Here is a 22,234-nt window from a genome sequence, read left to right as displayed (position 1 = left end):
AAAAATAGCTGGATATAATAGATAACGAAATTAAACACAATAGTAAAATACTTTAAAAGCAATATCCTCAGTTGATATTCCGTTGGTTGTCCTGTGTGCGAATTGCCACGAGGAGATGAGATGCGATATCTCTGCAATTCGACGAAATGAATATCAACTTGTATATTATTATTACCTTGTTTAAAGGACATGCACTGCCATGACGCCATGTGGCATTGCCTCGTAGATTAAAAAAACACAAATTTGGCGTCTCTAGTAACGACTAGGGCCGTCAAAAGAATGTTATATACTGTAATATAGCTACTTTTCTTCTAACCGTATATTAGAGTCATGGCCCCCACAAGAGAGGGCTGACAGGGTTCTAACCTGGTCCGGCCATGAACGCCCCTCTTCACGTGTACGGTCCTGCCTGGAGAGGAAGTTTTATCATCAGCCGGGGTCAATTCACTGCTGGATGAAGGCCTCCCCAAGTTTCCTCCAACTCTCTCGGTCCTGTGTCGTTCGCTGCCACGTATTTCCGCCGAACTTTATCAGTTCGTCAATCCAGCGGCTTTTAGGGCGACCCTGTGGCCGTTTCGTGCCATTCGATGACGGCATTAGTCCAGCGGCCGTCCTTTCGACGAGCAATGTGCCCCGCCCATCTCCATTTCAGCTGTTTGGCAACGTCTATTACATCGCGTACTCCCGTCTGCTTCCTAACCCATTCGTTTCTCTTACGGTCCTTTCGCGTGATGCCCTACATACACCTTTCCATGCCTCGCTGTGTGACTCTTAGTCTTTGGACATCTCTCGAATTCAGTGTCCACGTCTCGTAGCCATACGTGAGCACGGGCAGCACACATTGGTTGAACACCCTTCGCTTAAGACATAATGATGGTAGGTATTTCTTGAAGATACTATTTAGGAAGGGAGGTATGCTCAGGACTTAATACGAAATAAATATTATGTACAATACACAGGGATTGTTATACCGGCAATTCCAGTATTCGTAAAATAATTGGGAAAACAGAAGTACATAATAATATGTACCTACCATTAAATATAATATATTTAGAGAAGAAATCTGTAAATTTTACAACACTCTTAATTCGAACTCGAAAAATGTTGGTTATTTTAGGATCAACTTACATAATATGTGAAAAAATATTTTCATTATGAATATCAATAAAAACTCTTTACGATGAAGCAACACCGATGAACATTTACAAGCAGTTTTAAGAATCTCAACTACAAAATTAGCATACATAATTTTGAAAACACTTTAGAGAAAATATATTATAACCAATAGAAAAAATGTTTTTTTTTTAAATACGACACCCGGCTGGAATCGAACCTGCATCTCTCGGATTTCGCGCCCACGCACATAGACCACTATGATATAGGCGTCATACTTAATTGCGACAACTTTTTACCAATACTCTCTGAAACGCTTTCCAAATATCGGCTTTTGTATTTTAAATCAAAGTAATTAATAATTACTAACCAACGTCACGGATTACAATTTTACAACGTTTTTATTAGCTCGTATTTTTGTTTGTCCGGTGGTTGTTTGTCCAGTACAAATCTTGCAATCGATTTTTAACTAACTTCCCGACTAGCTAGACATTTGAAACTTTTAGAATATATCAGAACACGATGGCAATGCATTCTTTTTTTCAGAATTGAATTCATTTTCAGTTAATTCTGTTTTTTATGGAAAGTTATTTCAGAAAAATTCGTAAAAAGTAAAAGATTATTATTGGTAGCTAAGTGGATGGTCCTAGCAACAAAATTATTAATATATACGTGCGTTACTATGGAAATCAAAATGACATTTCAGTATTCTATATTTGTTTGTTTGTTTTTTTTATTTATTTACTTCATATCAAGTAAAAGTTTGAGCATATTGAGCATAATAATTCAACAGAAAATTTAAAAACGTTGTATATGAAAAGTTCTTGTTATCTTGTAATTATTTAATGTTAAAATTCCTTTTTCATGATAATAAATAATGTATGTTTAAAAATAGTACTTTACTTGCGGCCCACCGTTCATTTTATATTCCTAATCTGGCCCTTCATTCAAAAATAAAAATCCCCAGACCCGTATTAGACGAACTCTATCAGTTTTATAATATATAATTATAAAATTTATTTCAGTAGCCTTGTCAGAGGTTACGTCATCAATATTATAAATATTACAGGTATAATTGACCGTATGCTAGTCAGTTAACGTGTTGATTGAACACAAAACAAGATTCTAGGTAAAACTTGTTAAACAGGTGTAAAGCTGTTGTATTTGAACTGACATAGACTACAGTATGATACAAAAATCTCTAACACTAATTAATAGGTAAAATGGTGTTGGATTCTTCTGGCAATGCAGTCGACTTATTTATGTGTTAGTATCATTTGAAAGTATTAATTATACAGTGTGTAATAATACTCAACACCCACGGTGGCCGCGCGGCTTAAGCGTTGGACTATAACGTCGTGGGTCCCAGATTCGAATCCTAGGTCTGGCAAGTACACATATTGTTTTTCAATTTGTGTGTGAGTCAGGGTGTGGACCTAATAGGTTGGGCAAGTGGCTGACATCCATTTCTCGTAAAAACAAAATCTGTTAATACAAACCTCTACTCTGTGGAGGCCCATAGTATGATCCTATTAGGATCGGATATGGTCGGAATGAATAATACTCAGTGGCGAAGGATGGAGGTAGGCTGTTAAGATCCAACATAAGTAGTGCACACTAAACTTTTAAGTCAAACGTATTTGTTTTCATTAAACTAAGACTACAATGTTTAGTGTTTGTTAGTACTCTGCCTAATAGAAGCGATAGTAGATAATAGTAAATGCCATTAAACCATACATAACTTTGGATATTTTATATACAGACTAATATTTTTTTATATATTATTTAATTTAGTTTAGGCAGGGCTTAATGAATTTAAGCAAAAATATGTGCCTAATATGTATTCTTAATCCACCTAAAACAAATACCTAAGTATGTATGAAAAAGTGTGCACAATTTTGTCGTATTGCCCTAATTATACCAAAAATATTATGGTTTGGTTTAGGCAGGTTTTAATTGAATAATAATATTTACCTATTTTTAATTCAACGAAAACAAATAAATATGACTGAAAAAGTGTGCACTATTTTTATCGGATCGTCCATAGCATACCTAAACTATTATGGTTTGGTTTAGGTAGGGTTTAATAGAATTTTAAAAACTATTAAATTCCGCCTTCAGTTTATATTCTTAGTTCAATGAAAACAAATAAGTATGACTGATAAAGTGTAGTGTGTGTGCTCTATTTATGTCGAATCTACACAGCCTACTTCCTGACTTCGCCACTATGTCATTTGGTAATATTTGCTGGTTATGTAATATCTTGTTTGTGGACAATATAATAATACTTGAAGACTTATTCAGGCAACTTGACTGGAATGACAAATGGATCCCCATAAATGGAGAATACCTGAGTCATCTGCGCTTTGCCGATGACATAGTAATTTTCTCGCAAGACTCAGAAGACCTCCAAAGCAGAATGCAGGAACTCGCTGAAGTAAACAACAAAGTAGGATTGAAAATAAATGTAACAAAGACGAAACTCATGTTCAACTGCTTTACGGGCCAAAAAGAGGTCCTCATCAATGGCACTCAGCTCGAACTGGTGAAAAACTACATCTATCTGGGACAACGAGTGTCTATAGATGGATGTATATTTGATGAAATTATTCGCAGAATAAAGCTAGGCTGGAGTGCTTTTGGCTGCCTGAATAATGTCTTCAAAAGTGACCTTCCACTGTCCTTAAAGCGCAAAGTGTTCAACCAGTGTGTGGTTCCCGTAATCACATATACGTGTGAAACATGGACCCTAAGTAAAAGAGAGATCCAGAAACTTAGAGTAGCACGACGTGGTATGGAGAGGTGCATGCTGGGCATAACGCAAAAGGACAAAAAGAGGAATGAGTGGATAAGGAAGCAGACAAGGGTTTGCGATGTAATAGAGTTTATTAAAAGCTTCAAACGGAGATGACCTGGACACATAGCTCGAAAATCGTTAGACAAATTTAGTCATCCAGTGGTATCCTAGAGGTACAAAACGTCCGCAAGGTAGACCTAGAGGCCGCTGGATCGATGAAATGATAAAGTTCTGCGGAAGCACGTGGCAGCGCAACTCACAGGACCGCAGCAGGAAGCAGGAAGCAGCTTGAAGAGGCCTTCATCCAGCAGTGGATAGTTTCAGGCTGATGATGATGATAAAAAGAACTAGGCGTAAAATTTCCGGCACACCTTGTATTTAATAAAGCTTGGATGCCTAATGTGCTGACAATGAAATAGAATTATGACAATATTATCAAGAGAAAATAATATGTCAATAAACAATAATTAGCATTCGTACGATATCGTGATTATTCGTGATTCTTCGGTAATCAATGTATTTATTTACAATAAATATTATTAATATTTTTTTCGTGATAAGTACATGTTGAAGGAAGGCGTTGACAACCATTGTTTGTTATACTTATATTATTTTTTAAATATCAGCGGGGGTCGATCCACAGCTGGATGAAGTAAGGCCTATCCTAGTTACTTCCACTCCTTTCGACCCATAGTTCTTCGTGCTGCCAAGTGCATCCACCCAGTGATGTCCCTGGGCTAAATGCCACCCTTAAGAAGACGTGTAATGCCGTCTTCCTTCATTTTTAGTCTCAAATTGTATGCAAAAATGTGACTGAGAAGCAAACCCAAGTTTTGAAAAAAATACATACTGTCATCTACTGAGGATAAATTAGAGCATTGCCACGAAACCTACCCTAATACAGCGGTGGTTTTAGGTACGTGACCTCCAAGACGCTGACGAGTTTGGAGGCCCTCTTGTGATTTTTTTTTTATTGAGATGTTCGTACTTTGTAACAAAGCGACCGCATCATCCGCTTCGTAGAAAATCACCACTGCTATCAAAAGTTGTAATGATCGTGTTCATTCCTTCACTTGCCGCCCCTGAGCAACGCATTACCTGCCTACTCCCACGGAACGTCGCTGATGAGGAAGAACCATCACCTAAGGGTCGCCGCTTTGCCAGCCAGGTGAACGAGTTAGGAAATGAAGCGATACCTGCTGATATATATATATATATATATATATAATATACTTATATATTTTTTTTACGATATCCGATCCTAATAGGATCATATGGGCCTCCACAGAGTAGAGGTTTGTATTAACATTTGTTTTATGATAAATAATTCATGTTAGCCTCTTAGCTCAACCTATCAGGTCTATACTCTGACTCCAAACACAAATTGAAACACAACATGTGTATTTTCCACAGAGACAGGACTCAAATCTGGGACCCACGACATTACAAGCCGCTCGACCGTAAAGGCATTATACAAAAATAATAGAAACATTAGAGATGAAGAAGAACCGTCAGCAAAGTGTCGCCGCTTGCCAGCCGAATGAACGAGTCAAGCGATGACGTGCTATCTGTGAATATTAACTGCTCGATTAAATCGAATCACCTTATTGGAAAATTGCGGTACCTATTTAATTATTTTTTTGTATTGTGTTAATTGTCAATTCAAGATAGAACTCAGGGCTCGAAATGGACCGGAACGCACCGGAGCACCGTTCCTGTTCGTGAAATCGGTAAAATTATCACTCTGTCTCGTGGAAAAAATAATTTGACCGTCTGAGCTAGATAGGCCATATTATAATAGAAAATCTAACATACTTATTTTTATGAAATACACATACAATTTGTTAACTATTTAAATATCTTCAGAAAACTGTCGAGCACTCCGGTTCGTAAACTTTTCCATTTCGAGTGCTGGTGGAACTGCATTGTATTATTGATTAATTTAATAAAACGCAAAAAAATACCACTTATTCCACTTTTAATAAATAAATCTGGACCGGTTTCGTGCGTCTCAGAGTGTCATTTTCAACTGAATAATATTTATAGAACAGGTAATTACCAAAACAAATTCAAAAGGCGACACAAACAATCTAGCAATACATTGCATTATTCGTCCAATGATAATATGTCAATAACAATTATATTAAAATGAATGAAATTGGATATTAATATTTTATACTAAGATCATTACACTAAACAAAACATTCTAAATTATTAACATAAAACAAAATATGAAGCGAGCACTTTCAATAACATTTCAATATACCTATCACCAAACAAATATTTATGACTAGTCAATATTTAATAACAAAGTAAAATTTGATTAATAATTCATTTATAAAATTTACAATAAAAAATAAACAAGCAAAAGTATGAGTCAAAATTAAATAAACAAATAAAATAACAAATAATCTACAATCTATAAAGTTATGCTAAATCAATAATTATTGTGTATTTCAAATTATGTAAAATAAATATTAATTTTATTATCTTATTTTTTTATAATTTTATTACCGGTGCGGTACTCCTGCGTCGCTGTATTATTAATTATTTAATGTTTGTATTATAATATACCCGGACACAACTTACAAAGTTCAGTGTCGATTTTCAAATCACCTTGTACGGACGTGGTTTCGCAATACCATCTATTGGTCAGTCATTACCAACATAGGTATTATAAATAATGAAAAATATTGTTTTGAAATTGGTTATATTATTACTGTGAAGTGATTTGTTTTGTGTCTATTTTTTATATATATTAATATATTATTTTAAATCATTCGTGATTAACAACAAATTACGTATGTGCATTCAACTCTCTTCATCGCTGTACTACATATTTGTAAATTAATGCGTACACAGTGCAGTATTCCAGTAGTTCAGTCACTGCCAAAGGGTTGAGGTAGGCCGTTAAGATCCGACATTAACAGTGCACACTAAACTTTCTCAGTCAAACATATTTGTTTTCAATTCTAATGGATTTAAGTTTTGTACTAATCCATTTGAATCGTTTTTTGCGACCCGGGTTTCGCCTTTCAGCATCTTCAGGCACTGTGTGCACTAACCAAAAGGTAAATACACACACTGACAACGAATACAGTAAATTCTAACTTATTTAATACATTAATACAATAAAGTAGGTAAAGTAAGTCAAGAACCTTATTTTTAAAAAAAATGTGCGTGTACTTATGTACGCGCGTTAGAAGTTGTACTTCTTTGGCGTAACAAAACAAAAACAAAACTTGTAATAAACTAAATTCTTTGACTAGCTCTTAATTATCTTGTTAAATTACACACTCAAGAAAAAAGACCGCTTATTGGAACGCCGTTGGTTTATTTCTATACACTTTAACTTATATTACTAAATTATATATTGGTTTCTCGTTGTTTTTATTTTTAAAGTACCAAATGTCACTCTGACGCTTAATCGTTTGTTTACGTCAGGTATTGCAAATGGTCGACAGTAATAAATTCGCTGCCTAGGCAACGGAACAATAATTCTAAACTATAATATTATACTGTATAATCGTCACGATTGCAGTATCATACTGTAGCGTAAAGGTAGTGCGTTCGTCTGATAACCGAACAATCGGTGGTTCGAATCCAATCGAGTGCGTTTTTTTCCGTGTGAAAAACGCGCCAAAAGAAGTATAACTTCAAAAATATAACAAACAAATTATGAATGGTGTTTGTATAAAAGCCCTCACACTGATAATAGAATCAATAGGCGTATACATCGTCAAAACCCTAACAATATATCATTAGATAATAATCAATTGCACAACATTCTATAACTACATTCAAGAGGTGTAAAATAATCGTCAATACTGGGATAAACAATGGCAACTTATTGTAAATTCAACAATGTAAGACTACAATGTGACTGTAGAATTGTAGATAGTGTTTGTTAGTTTTTAAAATTCATTTAAACCAAGCAATAATAGATAATAGTCAAAATAAAATTGTTTATCTATAAAATATCTATAAAAAGGTGTTAAATTATACATAATTTTATATGTTTCATATATACCTAAATGCTTTATAAACACAATCTGTAATATGCATGTATTCTTAATTCAATTCAATTGAAAAAATGTACACTATTATGGTTCGGTTTAGGCAGGGTTTAATTGATTTTTTAAAACTTACCAATACGAAATACGAATATGAAATTTGTATTCTTAGTTCAATGAAAATAAATTAGTATTACTGACATAGTTTAGTGTGCACTATTTATGTCGGATCTAAACAGCCTACCTCTACCCGTCGCCACTGATAGTTTTACTAACAATATCTAATGACAGATGAATACAGAGCAACCAATAAAATACGTATTTCATCTGAATGTTTCTATCCACTGGGTAATGAAGGCCTCCTCAAACTTTCTTCACTCTCTTAAGTGCCTTGTTTTTCGCTACGACGTATGTAATTCCTCTGAATCTTAATATTTCGTAAATCCGTTTGCAGTCGTGTAGTGGTCAGGAGAAAGTTTTCATTAGTGTTACTTTACACGCAATAGTTTTGAGTCACGTGAATAAGGAAAATAAAATTATGCCGCTGTTGTTTGTAACCTGAAAATGTGAGTGAAGCAATTAGTCAAGGATTTAAGTTTTGTTTCCGGGATTTGTCTTTCGGCATCTTCAGGCACTATGTATACTCACCAAATGGCAAATATACACTGACAACGAATACAATTTTAACTCTAACTTATATAACAAATCAATTATTGTTTTCATTGAACTAAGAATACAATGCGAATAGATAGTGTGTGTTGGTTTTTAAATTTCAATTAAACCTTGCCTAAACCAAACCATAATAGTTTTGGTATATTATGGGTGATTCGAAAAATAGTGCACACTTTTTCATTCATACTTGAATTAATAACTCCTAATCCAAGCCATAGTAGATATTACTACGCCAGTATGCTTTTAAACATAACTTATTTTGTCGCTCATAGCACACCTTAACTAATATGGTTTGGTTTAGGCAGGGTTAAGTAATTTAATTTTAAAAACAAACCAACACTATCTGCAAATTGTTTTCTTAAGTTCAATGAAAACAAACAATTAATATGTCTGATAGTGATAAAGTTTAGTGTGCACTATTTATGCCGGATCTTATGTACACCCACGATGGCCGCGTGGCTTAGGCGCCGGTATATAGTGTCGAGGGTCCCAGGTTCGAATCCTGGGTCTGGCAAGTACACGTCATATTGTTTTTCAATTTGTGTATGAGTGAGAGTATCGACCTAGTAGGTTGAGCAAGTGGCTGACATCCATTTGTCGTAAAAATAAAATCTGTCAATACAAACCTCCACTCTGTGGAGGCCCATATGATCCTATTAGGATCAGACATGGAATAATAATAATATAATAATAACAGCCTACCTCCACCCTTCGCTATTGGCACATAGGCGCCCAGTAACACGCGAACCTCTCGAAGACTCAACGTTTTTTTTTAGTTTCACATTCATATAATAATTAGGCTTCGTCTATCTTAATAATTAGATAAGGCTTCCTTAAACGTCTCTGGGAAAATCCCAATAGATACCAAGAATTGGTAAAATATAAACATCTGCTATTATTAGAGTAACATTATTAACAATTTAGAAACAAAGTCAAAGACTAAAACCATTAAAATATTTTATAATGTATTTTCATTCCATATAACATATAATAATGTAATGAATTCTAATGATATTAATTTTATACTTTGGAATAAATAACTTTAAGTATTTGATAAGAAAATGCTTAAAAGGTCATGGCTTCTGACGATGACATATAATAATATATTCAATTATTAATATAGTGAGTAATGACATATTATTATATTAATAATAGGGGGACTGATGACACACGTAGGGATTTCAAAGCCGGTAATCCAGTATTTTTCGATACCGAAATACCGGTTTTAGTAATCATGTTATGGAGTAATAATTGCAATATGAAGTTTGTCATGTCCTCTTAAATCAGGCATAGTGCTATTTTCTATGTGCTTTATGTTCAAGTTCAGACTCAGTAGCAAAGGGTGGAGGTAGGCTGTTAAGATCCGTCATAAAGAGTGCACATTAAACTTTGTCAGTCATACGTATTTGTTTTTATTGAACGAAGACTACAATTTGTAAATGGTATAGGTTAGTTTTTAAAAATCACTGCCTAACCAAACCATAATAGTTTTGGTATATTTAGGGCGATACGACAAAATTGTGCATAGTTTTTTATGTATACTTATTTGTTTTCGTTGGATTAAAAATACTGATTACATAATATTACACGCATTGTTGGTTCACTCTTTTAAATTCATTAAGCCCTGCCTAAACCAAACTATAATAGATAAAAATAATATATATATATATATATATATATATATATATATATAAAATATCCAAAGTTATCTATAATTTAATTGCATAATTTTAGATATTTTATAGATAGACGAGTATTTTTTAACTATTTTCAATTATGACTTGGCTTTCGCAGGGTTTACTTGAATTTTAAAAACATACCCACACAATCTATAAATGTAAGTCTTATTTCAATGAAAACAAATACGTATGACTGACAAAGCTTAGTGTGCACTATTTATGGCGGATCTTAACAGCCTACCTCCACCCTTCGCCACTGTGTTCTATATACCGGATTTCCTTGATTTTTTTTCTAGCATACATATTTATATACAGACACATAATCCATTTTTAATTCAAAATACCTTAATAATTATCGACTTACCGATTTTTTACGTAACGAAATCAAAAATAATGGTTCAAAGCCCTGCTTACAATGTATCCATAACTGCGTGATTGCGTGGACACTTGTTTGTCATTTGTACCCCATGGGTCATCAGACTCGTCAGTCACCCAATTTTATTGTTTGATAAACAATTTAGAAAAAATAACCGAATAATAAACAGCTTAATTATTGATGATATTATTAGGACTATATGAGACTTATATAAGTATTATTTATTATTGCGTTTGACATGTCAAAACGATATAATTATTTTGCCAGTGTGAAGAAACAGATAATAATTAATATAATACGTAAAACGTAGATTAGGTAGTAAATGTAGGTCAATGACGCAGACATGCACGCGAGGGTGGGTGAGGTAGTCCCTAAATTTAGTGCAGGTGCAGAACTAACCTGCCATTGGTGACACCAATTGGGATGGGCTTCATGTAAGAACAGTCGGAAATAACAACGGTAACAATAATACGATCATCTCTTTCCGATAAGAAAGCTCACGGCGAACTGTGCCACGGTGAAATGTTTTACGTACAATTTACATATTATAACCATCTACGACAGGGGTTATTTAATTTTTATTAGGGGGAATATTAATCGAACGGGAGGAAATGCTCAGGTCGGTCCAACCAGCTGTTGGACCCATCGGCCCGTCCGACCTGGTTGCTACTAAGGCCAATTATCTTGCTTTCAAAAAATTTGCGGCGTCTTACTACGGGCGTGAAGATCTCTTCACATAAATTTTGCTGCCTGTATGATTAGCTTCGTTCTTTAATTTAATAAACAAGTAGGTTCATTTTCTTTTTAGTAATTTCCATGTGCTTTTTCTCTCCCTGGCACTTTGCATTAGAGTAAACTCAGTAAACTCAGTCAGAGCTCACTTTGAGCGTAGCAATCTAAGTCTTGGGCATCTTCTCCCAGGACACTCCCAGGCCAATTCTTAGATGCTTCACATCACCAATTGATGGGTCCCGTGATACTCTCGATTAAGACCGAGGGTGGTACGGGGCGGGTTTGGTGGAGGGACTTTAACTTCAATTGTCGTCACAAAAATAACGAAATGTAAACTATTTTTTTCTGAGAATAAATTTGAACACTGATAATATTTTTTATTACAACGTTTTTATTAAGTCGTATTCTTGTTTGCCCGGTGGTTGTTTATCCCGTACAAATCTTGCAATCGATTTTTAACTAACTTCCCGACTAGCTAGACATTTGAAACTTTTAGAATATATCAGAACACGATGCGAATGCATTCTTTTAATACTTTAGCCATCTTTAAGCAGAATTGAATTCATTTTCAGTTAATTCTGTTTTGTATGAAAAGTTATTTCGGAAGAAATCCGTAAAAAGTAAAACACTATTATTGGTTGCTAGGGGTCTGGGGCCCTAGCAACTAAATTATTAATATATACGTCCGTTACTATGGAAATCAATATGAAATGTCAAGATGACATTTCAGTATTCTATATTTATTCAATATTTCTATCAAGTACAAATTTTTTTGATCGTTTAAGCTAGTCAAGTCAAGTTTATATGATTCAACAGAAAATTTAAAAACGTTGTATATATATTTCATGTCGTGTTATGAACGTATAACTTATAATGTTCAGTCAAGTAAAACTGAAATACTAATTTTGAGTTGATTTGTCCTCATGTCGTATAATTCACATCGATTCAATGAGGAAATATTACGAAGTATTAATAAAGTCGATATTTTTTTTTTATAATAAGTATAATAAGTATTATTTTTTTTCCTGAAAATGATTTCTTTGAAATAGTTAACAATATAATAATACAGGTTGACCCATGAGTCGTTTTACCGTTTTAAAATTGAATAATTTAATTGTTTTACGACGTAAAATTTTTTCTCATTTTATTTTGCTTCGCGACGAGGTCCACTAATAGTCAGGCAGTGATACGAGACTGTAAACTTCGTTGGTAGTGCTAGTTGTTGCTCATGCTTCGAATCAGTGGCGGCTCGACGACTTTCTAACTGATGGGGTTTAGTCATTAATAGGTCATTATTAAATATAATGGCTACCGATGGCGAAGAGTGGAGGTAGGCTGTTTAGATCCGCCATAAATAGTGCACACTAAACTTTGTCAGTCATACGTATTTTGTGCACATTAAACTTTGTTAGTTATACGTATTTATTTTTATTATTAACAAACTACAATTTACAGATGGTGTTGGTTAGTTTTCAAAAATGAATTAAACCCTTCCTTAACCAAACCATAACTTTTTCATTCATACTTATTTGTTATCGTTTGATTGAACTTTAAATTCATTATGCCCTGCCTAAAACATATTATAATATATAATAAAAACATTATTCTATCTATAAAATATCAAATATGATGTATGATTTAATTACGAATATTTTTTTACTATTATCTACTATAACTATGCTGAATTAGGCAAGGTTTAATTGAATTTTATAAACATACAAACACTATTTTATACACAAATACGTTTGACTGACAAAAGTTAGTACTTATGCACTATTTCATTCGAATCCTAACAGCCTACCTCCACCCTTTGCCACTGCTAAGCGGACTGATTCTTTTACTGCTTGAATAATTATATTCATTTTTTTTACTATTCCACTTGCGTCGTTTCTTGGGTCCCAGGTTTCGCCATTTTTAGGTACCATGCGCGCTTACCAACGGCATTAAATGTATACTGACAACGAATATGTACGGTTAATTCTTGTTTATTTTATGATAAATCTTGTGAGAAAAAAAAATCAAATTTTGTGAAAAGCAGCTGATCGCGAGGGGTGGAGAGTTTTAGTTCCGCAGAAGACAACTGCATTCATGGTGGTCGCGATCCTCAGCCACGAGGAAACGAGCGAGAGGAAGATATATTTATATTGGCGAATAATCTCTTTTATATCAGCATGCTCCATCTGAAGCAAAAATCGAAAAAAAATCGGTGTGTGTACTTAAGTACGCGCGTTAGAAGTTATACTTCTTTGGCGTAACAAAACAAAAACAAAACTTGTGATAAACTAGATTCTTTGACTAGATTTTAATTATCTTGTTAAATTACACACTCAAGAAAAAGGACCGTTTATTTCTATATACTCTAACTTATATTACTTACTAAATTATTATATAATGGTTTCTCGTTGTTTTTATTTTTAAAGTAGGTACCAACTGTCGCTCTGACGTTTAATCGTTTGTTTACGTAAGGAATTGCAAATGGTCGACAATAATAAATTCGCTGCCTAGGCAACGGAACAATTCTAAGCTATAATATTATACTGTATAATCATCACGATTGCAGTACCATACCGTGGCGTAAAGGTAGTTTGTTCGGCTGATAACCGAACAATCGGTGGTTCGAATCCAATCTAGTGCGTTTTTTTTCGTGTGAAAAAATAAATTATGTGTAAAATACACTCTGATCTGATTTCCCAAACGCGCCAAAAGAAGTATAACTTCAAAAATATCAAATATTGTCACTTTTTGATGTCTATTTGTAATTAAAAAATAATTGTCGACTCTGTTGATTTCAATTTTAATTTTAATTATTTTGACACCGGTTCTAAAATCTCTGTACAATAATTATGTAGACTTTTTTGATAAATTCTACTGAATTATTAATTTTATTTAATATTTATCCTTGTATGAAGGTTATTAATATTATTTAAAAAAAATATTGCACACTAAAACTAAACATGAAGTAAAAAAACCATCAAAAAGTTATTTTTAAAAATGTGCAAAATAATATAAGTACCTACTTAATGAATTTTTATTTTTTTATTTCGATGGGCAGATTAAAAAGGTAAATAATCATGAGTGAAGGTCATTTTAACAGTCTGTCTTACGAGACATCACTTTAATGGTTACATGTAAATTGTACGTAAAACATTTCACCGTGGCACACTTCGCCGTGGGCTTTCTTATCGGAAAGAGATTACCGTATACTATACGGTCTCCAATTTTATAAGATTCAATACAATACAATAACAATAACATTAATTCAATTTTCATAGCTAATTTTGGTAAAATTCATGAATTAATTCAAGAATGAAATCTAACCTAACCTAACAAATAATCCAGTATATCGGCTATTTTCAAAAATTGTTTGCTGCTGGCTTCCTGTAAAGTGTAAAATGACAATAACCGTGTTTTATTTAGACATGATTTTATGTCAGTATTATACGACCCAAAGAGGTTGGACGGTCTTTAATATATGGCCATATATTATATTTCCGATACAACATTTGATACGGCGAACTGCATACGTACAAGTTTCCAGGCACGCGCTTTAACAATTCAATGATGTCCATTTATTATACAAAGTAACAGGGGTACACACAAGGGGAGGGCTTTCTGGGTCGGATCTACCCCAGGAACAAAAAATAAATACAAATTATTTAGATTTAGGATGGAATAATATTAATTTGACACCCACGATGGGCGCGCGGCATAAGCGTCGGTCGACAGCGTCATGGTCATGGGTCCCAGGTTCAAATCTTGGTTCTGACAAGTACACATATTATTATTTATCAATTTGATTTTGAAATTGATTTTGATGAAAAAGATTTTTGTTATTACGAGAAATGGATGTCAGCCACTTGCTCAACCTATTAGGTCCATACTCTGACTAATACACAAATTGAAAAACAATATGTGTACTTGCCAGACCCATAATTCGAACCAGGGACCCACAACGCGCGGTCACTGTGGATAATAACCGTGGACCATAATATTCTTAATTTATGAATATGACAATGACTAGTGTGCACTATTTATGCCGGATCTTAACAGCCTACATCCACCCTTTGTATTCCAATACAAATTACTAGACATGTTATAAATGTTTATTATATTAATTAATATACTGGTTTGACTATCAATAGTCGTATATATACCTATAATTATATTAGTGTCGAAGGGAGGAGGTTGGCTGTTAAAGTACGACATAAAGAATCCACAATAAGTCAGACATCCGTATGTGTTGTCATTGAAATAAGACTACACTTTACAGATGGTGTTAGTTAGTTTTTAAAATTCAGTGAAATCCTGCGAAAACCAAGCCATAATAGATAATAGTCAAGATATCTAAAATTATGCAATTAAATCATACATAACTTTGAATATTTTAGAGATAGAATGATATATTTATCTATTATAGTTTGGTTTAGGCAGAACTTAATGAATTTAAAAAAAAATGAGCCAATAATATGTGTAATATTCCAACGAAAAGTATGAATGAAAAAGTGTGGACAATTTTGTCGTATCTATCGACCAAAATATATTAAAAATATTTTGGTTTGCGTTGGGCAGGGTTTGATTAACTTTGAAAAACCAACCAACACCATCTCCAAAGTGTAGTCTTAGTTCAATGAAAACAAATTCGAATGACTGATTTATGTCGGATCTTAACAGCCTACCTCCACCCTTCGCCACTGATATAATTACATATGTTTTGTTTTTTGTGTATCGCTTGAAGTGGATCCATTTGAAGTGATGTAAATGTTTAATATTTTTTTTCTACCTCGATCAGGTGTTAAATAGACAATCTTCAAAATAGAGGTGTTAATTTGTTAATACAAAATGGAATACAAATTCCATAGTGTGTTTGTGACAGTGTTTTCGACCATCTTTCTTTTTGGAAGTCCAGCGAGCACGCAGCTGTACGGTGAGAATATTTATTTTTTATATATTATATTATATTATAACCAAGAGAAAAAACTTTTTGAAAAAAGTAAGGCACCCCGCAGGAATCAAACCTGTATATTCTTTAAGGTATCGCGCCTATGAACATAGACCACGATGCTAAAGGCGTCATACTTAATCGCGATAAAATGTTAACTAATGGCTCTCAATACCTGAAGCGCTTTTCAAATTGAGTTACTATTAGGTTTTGTATTTTTAAATCAAGATATGTATTACTTTAATTACTAACCGACGTCACGGATCACTCCAAGATTTTTGTTGTAACTTCTTGAACTTGCTTATAATTTTTAATTAACTATTTTTTTTATTCAACGAATATTTCACAAGATTTAAGAATGTAACATTCTAATTATTGAACATAAAAATATATAAATATATTAAAGTCGTACCCACAGCATGATATATAAACCGCACGCTACTGCTATGAAATATTTAATAGTATTATTATTCAATACTACATACTATTATATTATAATATTATGTTATACATAGTTGACTTATACGTGGTGTAAATGAGAACTCTGCCATTCTTGGTAGTATTGACTTGTGTGTCCCTGATAACTATCTTAGAAATCGGGAGCATCAGTTGTTTGTTCTCCGGAGGAGCAGAACTAACCTGCCATTGGTGATGCCAATTGGGAGGGCAATAACTCTGTTCAACCAAATCGCTTCGGATGTTGATATATTCCATCTACGTGAGGATGAGTATAGGTGGACGTTATTTTATAAATTCTTAAAATAGGGTCTGCTTAACTCATCCGGTGTACTTCCTTGTACCTATAATTTTTTTTTGTATTTACACATTTATACTGTAGAATAACTTAATACTGATCTAGCTCTTTTGTTATGTACCTAATACGGTTTTAATAATATTTCTTTGTTTCTTAATGTCATGTTGTGAACGTCTTAAACTCATAATTTGTAATGCCACAATATGTAAAATAAATGAATTGAATTGAAGAGCTGGAGAACAGGCTAGCGGCCTTCCAGGCTGAAAATGACCCCATCTCCCTACAAAACACCGAGGCAATAACAAAAATCATTACCTATAGAATCTACAGAAGAGACAGTTGCTGCTGTGGTTGAACGAGTAAGCAAACTTTCAAAGGAAACGTTGGATCTTATGAAGCTGGGTAGGAGTACGAAAAGCGAGCAACAAGTTCCAAATGATCTCGACTACTCCACGCTGTGCAAAACTCTACGTAAAAACATACGAGAAGATCTTCGTAAGTTCAATATGAACCTTGTAGAATCAATTGTTGCATCAGGAAGAAGCTTACATAAGAACAAGCAGCATCTATCAATAGGGAGACGGCAGATCACGACACTAAAAGCGCAAGATGGAAGTATCGTGCGTAACTGGAATCATCTACTGGACACTGTTGTAGAGTTGTACAGCGCTCTATACAAAGATGACACTGACATCAATTCAGATCTTCTGGTGAACGGAGAATATAGAGATCCTCTTCCTGGGGTTACTACCACACAGGTGGAAAATGCTATAATGTGCATGAAGAATGGGAAAGCCCCGGGAGAAGATGGGCTGACTATCGATGTTCTCAAACGGACCGGGAGGACGGTGAGCGAAGTGCTCGCACGTCTGTCCCCGGCTTATCTGCACGAAGAGAATATCCCAGAGTCATGGAAAAATGCCTCCATTATTATTCTCCATAAGAAGGGAGACACTGAAGATCTGAAAAACTATCGACCAATTAGTTTACTGCCAATTCTGTATACGGTTTTCACGAAAATACTCTCAAACCGTCTCGAAACAGTTCTAGACGAGAACCAACCAAGAGAGCAAGCCGGATTCAGAAGAGGCTACAGTACTATGGATCATATACAGGTCGTCAGGGAAATCATAGAGCGCTACCTGGAATACAAACTGCCATTACATCTTGGTTTTATAGACTATGAAAAGGTGTTTGATTCCATCAAAAAATTCTCAATTATAGACGGAAACATGGTTTTGAAGGAATATCCTGAAGGTGGCCGGAGGTACAAGAGACTTTTACACCATCTGCTACTTCCGGGAACATTCTCCATACCCAGACATTCCAAAGTTTGACTAGCGATAAATACCTGTCCGCTATTGCGAGTTGTAGCATCCACTGGTGGTCATCGAATGCACACGGAACAAATTAAAAAAACACGTAAAAACGCACTGACAAACAAGCAAGTGTGTGGCATTATAATAACTTCTCATTGACGGTTTATCGCATTGGCACAATTTGAGAAGGGGGCCTCCAAGCCTGACTGCCTCAAAAATTTTGAGAGAGATATATTATAAATTTTATTGTTGCATCAGTATGTTTAAGATTATTCTTCTTCTTATTGTGCCATCCCCTAGCGGAGGTCGGCCGCCATCAAGGCGATCTTATCTTTGTCGTCTGCTACCCGGAACAGTTCGGTGGAGCTGCACTCGTACCAATCACGGAGGTTCTTAAGCCACGAAATGCGGCGCCGTCCTCTGCTACGCTTCCCATTGATCTTTCCTTGAATGACGAGTTGGGGAATGCTGTATTTTTGTCCTCTCATAATGTGGCCGAGGTATTGTAGTTTCCTGGTTTTGATACTACGTAGAACTTCCCGGTCCTTCCACATTCGATTGAGAACTTCAACATCTGTCACCCGGTCAGTCCAAGGAATTTTGAGGATGCGTCTATACAGCCACATCTCGAAAGCTTCAAGTCTCCGTGACATCTCTTGCTTCATCGTGAAGATTATAATAGCCTAAAATAAATTGCTAGGTAGAGGAATGACATTATTTCTTCTGGTATTGCAGCCATGATGAAATCACTTTGGAACGGTGCTTTGGAAGTAATGACACCAACAACTAAATGAGTCACCTGCACCGCCGGATGAATCTCATACAACTGAACCGACAAAACAAACATAAAACGAAAGAGGGCAATATTCCAAGTCTGCATAAGAGCGACACTGTCGAGGCCGCTGGTGGCAGTAGCAAAGGGGAGGTAGGCTGTTATAATCTGCCATAAATAGTGCAACATTAAACTTTGTTAGTCATACGTATTTGATTTTATTGAACTAAGACTACAATATTTACAGATGATATTGGTTAGTTTTTAAAAATTAATTAAACTCTGCCTAAACCAAACCATAATAGTTTTGGTATACTTTGGCCGATCCGAAAAAAATATGCACACTTTTTCATTCGTACTTATTTGTTCTTTATTACACATGTTGTTGGTTCATATTTTTAAATTCATAAGTCCTGCCTAACCAAACTATAATAGATAAAAAATATTATTCTATCAGTAAAATATCCAAAGTTATGTATGATTTAATTGCATAATTTTAGATATTTTATAGATATACTTTTTTTGACCGTTATCAATTATTATGGCTTGGTTTCAAAGGGTTTAATTAAATTTTAATAACTAACCAACACCATCTGTAATTAATTGTAGTATTATTTCAATGAAAACAAATACGTATGACTGACAAAGTTTAGTGTGCACTATTTATGGTAGATCTTAACAGCCTACCTCGACCCTTCGCCACTGACTTATTGTGGCACGTGCATAATACGTATGCAGATCATCGTGAACTGTTGCATTGGAAAAAATGGCCGTATATCATTGAGATAAAAAAAATGACGCGTTGTTCGTAGAGCATTTCACCATGAAATAAGTTGAATGTATGTTTGAAATGCCACGATTGTTAGCAGACATGTATGGTCCAATTTTATCAGATTTAACAATCAACATACACTTGAAAATTATTGGCATGAAATATCTGGTTACAAGTTACAACGTTGTCATTAATAGATATTTGATTCATACGAGCACCTACTTACTAACCTTCTTTTGAATCATTCACAATTCTAGATAAATATAATATTATATAGTATGATTGTATATCTCATTTACTTACCTACCTATTTTCTTCCGGTGATTTTTATTACTTACCTATCTTTTAGTTATTAGTGTTGTACTTATACATTAATCTAATCTCAATGCTATACGACCATCTGTTTCCGATACCAGCGCTCGGAATGGAGCAGAACGCCCTGGAGCGCCGTTCCGGTTCGTAAATTCCTCGAGAATACCGTTCCGTCTCGTGGAATCCTCGAATATATCGTTCCTTCTCGTGGAATCCTAGAAGATAGCAAGATGTCTCGTAAAATTCTCGAGCCTCGTCAGAATATTTCATATGGCGTTCCGGTTCAAAATATTTTGAAAAATAATAATATAATTATCTTTCTATTTAACAATGATTTTACTGGTTGAAAAACCCTGATTATTGTTCCTACATACAAAAAATGGGTGCCACAATTAGCCAAGTTAAAATTTTGTTCTTAGAAATGCATCGAGCTAGGTAGGTATAGTTTTTCCCAGCAATGCATCTCTGACAACCCATGTGTCTAAGGCGGCTCTCGTAGTGCAGTGCGTAAGGCGCTTGCCTTCCACCCGGGAGTTCTGGGTTCGATCCCGGTCAGGACACAATATTAATGTGTTTTTCACAAAGCCTGGGTGTTTGTGATCGTTCAAAATTACTAACAACCACCTTGTACGAAAAAGCAAGAACATGGTTATTAATAATTCTAAAAAAAAACCCATGTGTCTAATAATAATAAATAAAAGTTTTTATTGAAGAAAGCACCTTAGATTTAATGCTCTCTTCCGTTTTCTTATAATATAATATGAGATAATAGTATATTATTATAACAATGTTTTTTTGCGTGCGGACAAAATCACAAAATACATCATTTATTTAGAGTACCTGGTATTATGGGTAAAGATTATAGAAGGACGTAAGGTAGATGGTTTGTGAAATACAAAAGTATCATGATGCAGTCAATCCACTTTTCGAATATTCACGTCATTCTTATAATGATAATTATATACAATGGAAAATGTGTTAGGCACTCATAAAACCATTGCAGGTAGGTGTATATTGGTATATTATATTATAATCAATTAATGAAAATAGTTTTTTATTATTATTTAAAAATTATCATGATAATGGCAATGCCTTTTAAGATTTTCACGTTCTTAATTCTAAGCTTAAAAATATTGATATTGCATACAATATAAATATATTTTCTTTAATGTATTAGGCTCTCACAGAACCCTGCCGGTAGATTGTTTATGAAAAAATGGCATTGCCTTTTAGAATTTTCACCTAACTTAAAATAATATTCATATCGCATATTTTGAAAAAAATGTACCAGGCTCGCATAGAACCCTGCAGGTAGATTGTTTTTTAAAAAATGGCAATGTCTTCTAAAATTTTCACCTATCTTAAAATAATATTCATATCGCATATTTTGAAAAAAAAATATCAGGCTCGCATAGAACCCTGTAGGTAGATTGTTTTAAAAAAAATGGCAATGTCTTCTAGGATTTTCACCTAACTTAAAATAATATTCATATCGCATATTTAAAAAAAATGTATCAGGATCGCATAGAACCCTGCAGGTAGATTGTTTTTTAAAAAAATGGCAATGTCTTCTAGAATTTACACCTATCTTAAAATAATATTCATATCGCATATTCAAAAAAAATGTATTAGGCTCGCATAAGATCCTGCAGGTAGATTGTTTTAAAAAAATGGCAATGTCTTTTAGAATTTTCACCTTGGTTAAAATAATATTCATATCGCAGATTTTAAAAAAAATGTATTAGGCTCGTATAAGATCCTGCAGGTAGATTGATTATGAAGAAATGACAATGCCTTCTACAATTTTCACCTATTATTACTACGCTTAAAATAATATTCATATCGCATATTTTGAAAAAAATGTATCAGGCTCGCATAGAACCCTGCAGGTAGATTGTTTTAAAAAAATGGCAATTGCCGGCCACAGACGGACAGTTCTCGTAACAGGTTGAACATGCCAGTTAATAACTATACAGTTATCTTT

The 22,234-nt window shown here is 34.2% G+C and overlaps 1 protein-coding gene across 5 annotated transcripts in view; it reads left to right on the top strand.

Annotated features, from left to right (window-relative positions):
- The first annotated feature begins 6,506 nt into the window (after positions 1-6,506).
- Positions 6,507-22,234, top strand: part of LOC147076989 (venom peptide isomerase heavy chain-like) — a 39,718-nt gene continuing 23,990 nt past the window's right edge. Inside the window, exons 1-2 of one of the 5 annotated variants that reach the window (XM_085940601.1) lie at positions 6,507-6,561; positions 16,172-16,306. In XM_085940601.1, coding sequence (XP_085796727.1) covers positions 16,222-16,306 — 85 coding nt within the window. In that variant the 5' untranslated portion in view covers positions 6,507-6,561; positions 16,172-16,221. Of the gene's footprint in view, positions 6,712-16,117; positions 16,307-22,234 lie in introns of all 5 variants that reach the window. The other 4 variants (XM_085940603.1, XM_085940600.1, XM_085940602.1 and 1 more) reach the window with 4 other exon arrangements.

This window comes from Rhyacophila brunnea, unplaced genomic scaffold, assembly GCF_057557595.1.
Source record: "Rhyacophila brunnea isolate RB1 unplaced genomic scaffold, BYU_Rbru_1.0 scaffold_13, whole genome shotgun sequence".
Taxonomy (NCBI): Eukaryota; Metazoa; Arthropoda; class Insecta; order Trichoptera; family Rhyacophilidae; genus Rhyacophila; species Rhyacophila brunnea.
The sequence above is the reverse complement of the archived record's forward strand: the minus strand, read 5'-3'. Positions and strand labels throughout refer to the sequence as shown.